The 2,580-nt window shown below is 27.9% G+C and overlaps 1 protein-coding gene across 1 annotated transcript; it reads left to right on the plus strand.

Moving 5' to 3' along the window:
• ENU1_205330 (tyrosine--tRNA ligase) lies at positions 1-2,232 on the plus strand (the record flags this gene model as incomplete). The annotated part of the gene is made up of 1 exon (XM_008862231.1): positions 1-2,232. The coding sequence occupies one exon, from the start codon at positions 1-3 to the stop codon at positions 2,230-2,232; it is 2,232 nt and encodes a 743-aa protein (XP_008860453.1).
• Positions 2,233-2,580: the final 348 nt, after the last annotated feature.

Genomic DNA, 2,580 nt, shown 5'->3' on the forward strand with positions numbered 1-2,580 from the left:
ATGTGTGATTTTATTTCTGAACAAAACAAAGTTGATAAAGAATATAGTGAAGACTTAAAGAAATTTATTGAAGAATATGAAAAAGAATCAGTAAAGTTTTGGAATAAAAATTATTTAGGACATATGAACTATGATTTAGGCAGAGCTTATTATGACGCTTTTACACAGACAATTAAATACAATCAAAACATTGTTGCTAAAGAATCATCTCCATTTGCATCTCAATTAGAAAAAGAATATATCCAAACAATTCTTAAATTATTTAATTATGATAATGGATGGGGACATATTTCATCGTGTGGAACAATATCAAATATTGAAGCAATTTGGATAGGAAGGAACAAATCAAAAGCAAAAGGAAAGAGACCAAGATATGTTCTAGCCCCAAACGACAAACATTATTCCATAACTAAAGCATGTGATATTCTTAACCTTGAACTAAAACCACTTTCAATTGATGTCAATGTTCCACCAAATGAAATAGCATTAATTATTTGTGTTTGTGGAACAACTGAAACAGGAAGATGTGATGATATTCTTTTTTGGAAGAAATATTGTGAAGAACACGATATTCAATTACATGTTGATGCAGCTTATGGAGGATATTATATATATTGTAAGAAAAGTCAATACCTAACAGAAACATCCCGTACTATGTTAGAAAATATTAATCTTGCAGACTCTATAACAATTGACCCACATAAATTAGGATATGCACCATATAATACAAGTGTGTTATTAATTAAAGAACAAAAAGATGTTCAATACATTAATTCAACAAAAGATGTTGCCTATCTTGGTGTAACAGAATCATCATTATATACACTTGAAGGATCAAGATCTGGTGCATTTGCTGCTTCACTATACTTTGGGCATAAATATTTTCATAATAAATATCCGGAAATAATGGAATCTAATTTAATAGGGGCAAATCAATTAATGAAAAAAATTGAACAAAGTGAAGTATTTAAATTATATCCTATTCATGATATGGGATTAATTCTATTTACATCAACAAAATTACCAATGTCATATTTAACTAATATGTTCTGTGATAACAAAAATATTGAGAAGGATAGAATTCAGTTAGTAACTACTAAAATAGAAGAAACAACATATTTTAGAGTATGTATTATGGATCCCCATTTCAAAGATTATGTTAATGAATGGTTTGAAAAATTGATGAAAGAATACACTGAATATGAAAATAATTATGAAAAATATGTTCAAACAAGATTTGAGAATTTGCTTAGTATATCTGAAGAATGTGACACAAAGGAAGAACTTTTAAAAATGATTCGTTCAGGAAAAGAAATAATAGCTTATAATGGATTTGAACCATCAGGAAGAATTCACATAGCCCAAGCCATAATAACAGTTTTAAATGTAAACAAACTTGTAGAGAATGGATGCCATGTTAAACTTTATATAGCTGATTGGTTTGCACAATTGAACCATAAAATGGGAGGTGATTTAAATAAAATTAGAATAGTTGGGAAATATTTTATTGAAGTGTTTAAAGCCTGTGGTATTAATCGTGAACATGTAGAATTTGTTTGGGCATCAGAATTTATAAAAAAATCACCAAAGTATTGGGAGACAGTACTTGATATTACAACTAAAACTACATATAAAAGAGCTATAAGATGTTCACAAATTATGGGAAGAAAAGAAGAAGATAATTTATCAGTTAGTCAACTTTTATATCCTTGTATGCAGTGTGCTGATGTTTTTGAATTAGGTGTTGATGTTCCACAACTTGGAGTTGACCAGAGAAAATGTAACATGCTTGCACGTGAATATGCTGATAAAGTTGGAATAGTTAAACCAATTAATTTAGCCCACCATATGCTTATGGGTCTTAAAGGTGCTAAAGCAGGAAAGATGAGTAAGTCTATTCCTGATTCTGCAATATTTATGGAAGATGATGAAAATGAAGTTAACAGAAAGATTAGAGCTGCATTTTGTGATGATAATATTGAAGGAAATCCACTTTTTGAATATATCAAATATATTTTAATACGTTGGTTTGGTGAAATTGAAATTGAAGGGAATGTTTATAAATCAATGGATGAAATTGCTGATCACTTTAAAGATTTTGATAAAAAGCTTTTAAAAGAAACTGTTGCAATGTATGTGAACATGATCTTACAACCAGTCCGTGAACATTTTGAAAAACCTGGTATGAAAGAACTTGCTGAACAAGTTCGTAGCTTTATAGTAACTCGTTAATTCTTTTTTATGTTTTGTTTTTAATAAATTTCAAACATAACTTGTTAATTACAAATGTCAATTAATTTGATGCATTTGATTTTAATAGTCATCCTATTTGTATTAATAATAATGAAATATTTCATAACTTACAATAATGATTTATTGCTTAATGTTAATTCTTTCAGTGTTAGAAGATAAAGTGTATATTATCAAAACATAATAGAAATCAAAGGATATATTATAAATGTTGCTATATCAAGATAAGAATATAGAATTGAGTAAAAATTAGTTAGTTACTTGTTATTAGATTTTCATATATTCTTTCTTGTTCAGCAAAGACTAATAACATCACTGAGCTTGTTTAAA

Source organism: Entamoeba nuttalli, assembly GCF_000257125.1.
Source record: "Entamoeba nuttalli P19 unplaced genomic scaffold asmbl_9756, whole genome shotgun sequence".
Classification (NCBI taxonomy): Eukaryota; Evosea; order Mastigamoebida; family Endamoebidae; genus Entamoeba; species Entamoeba nuttalli.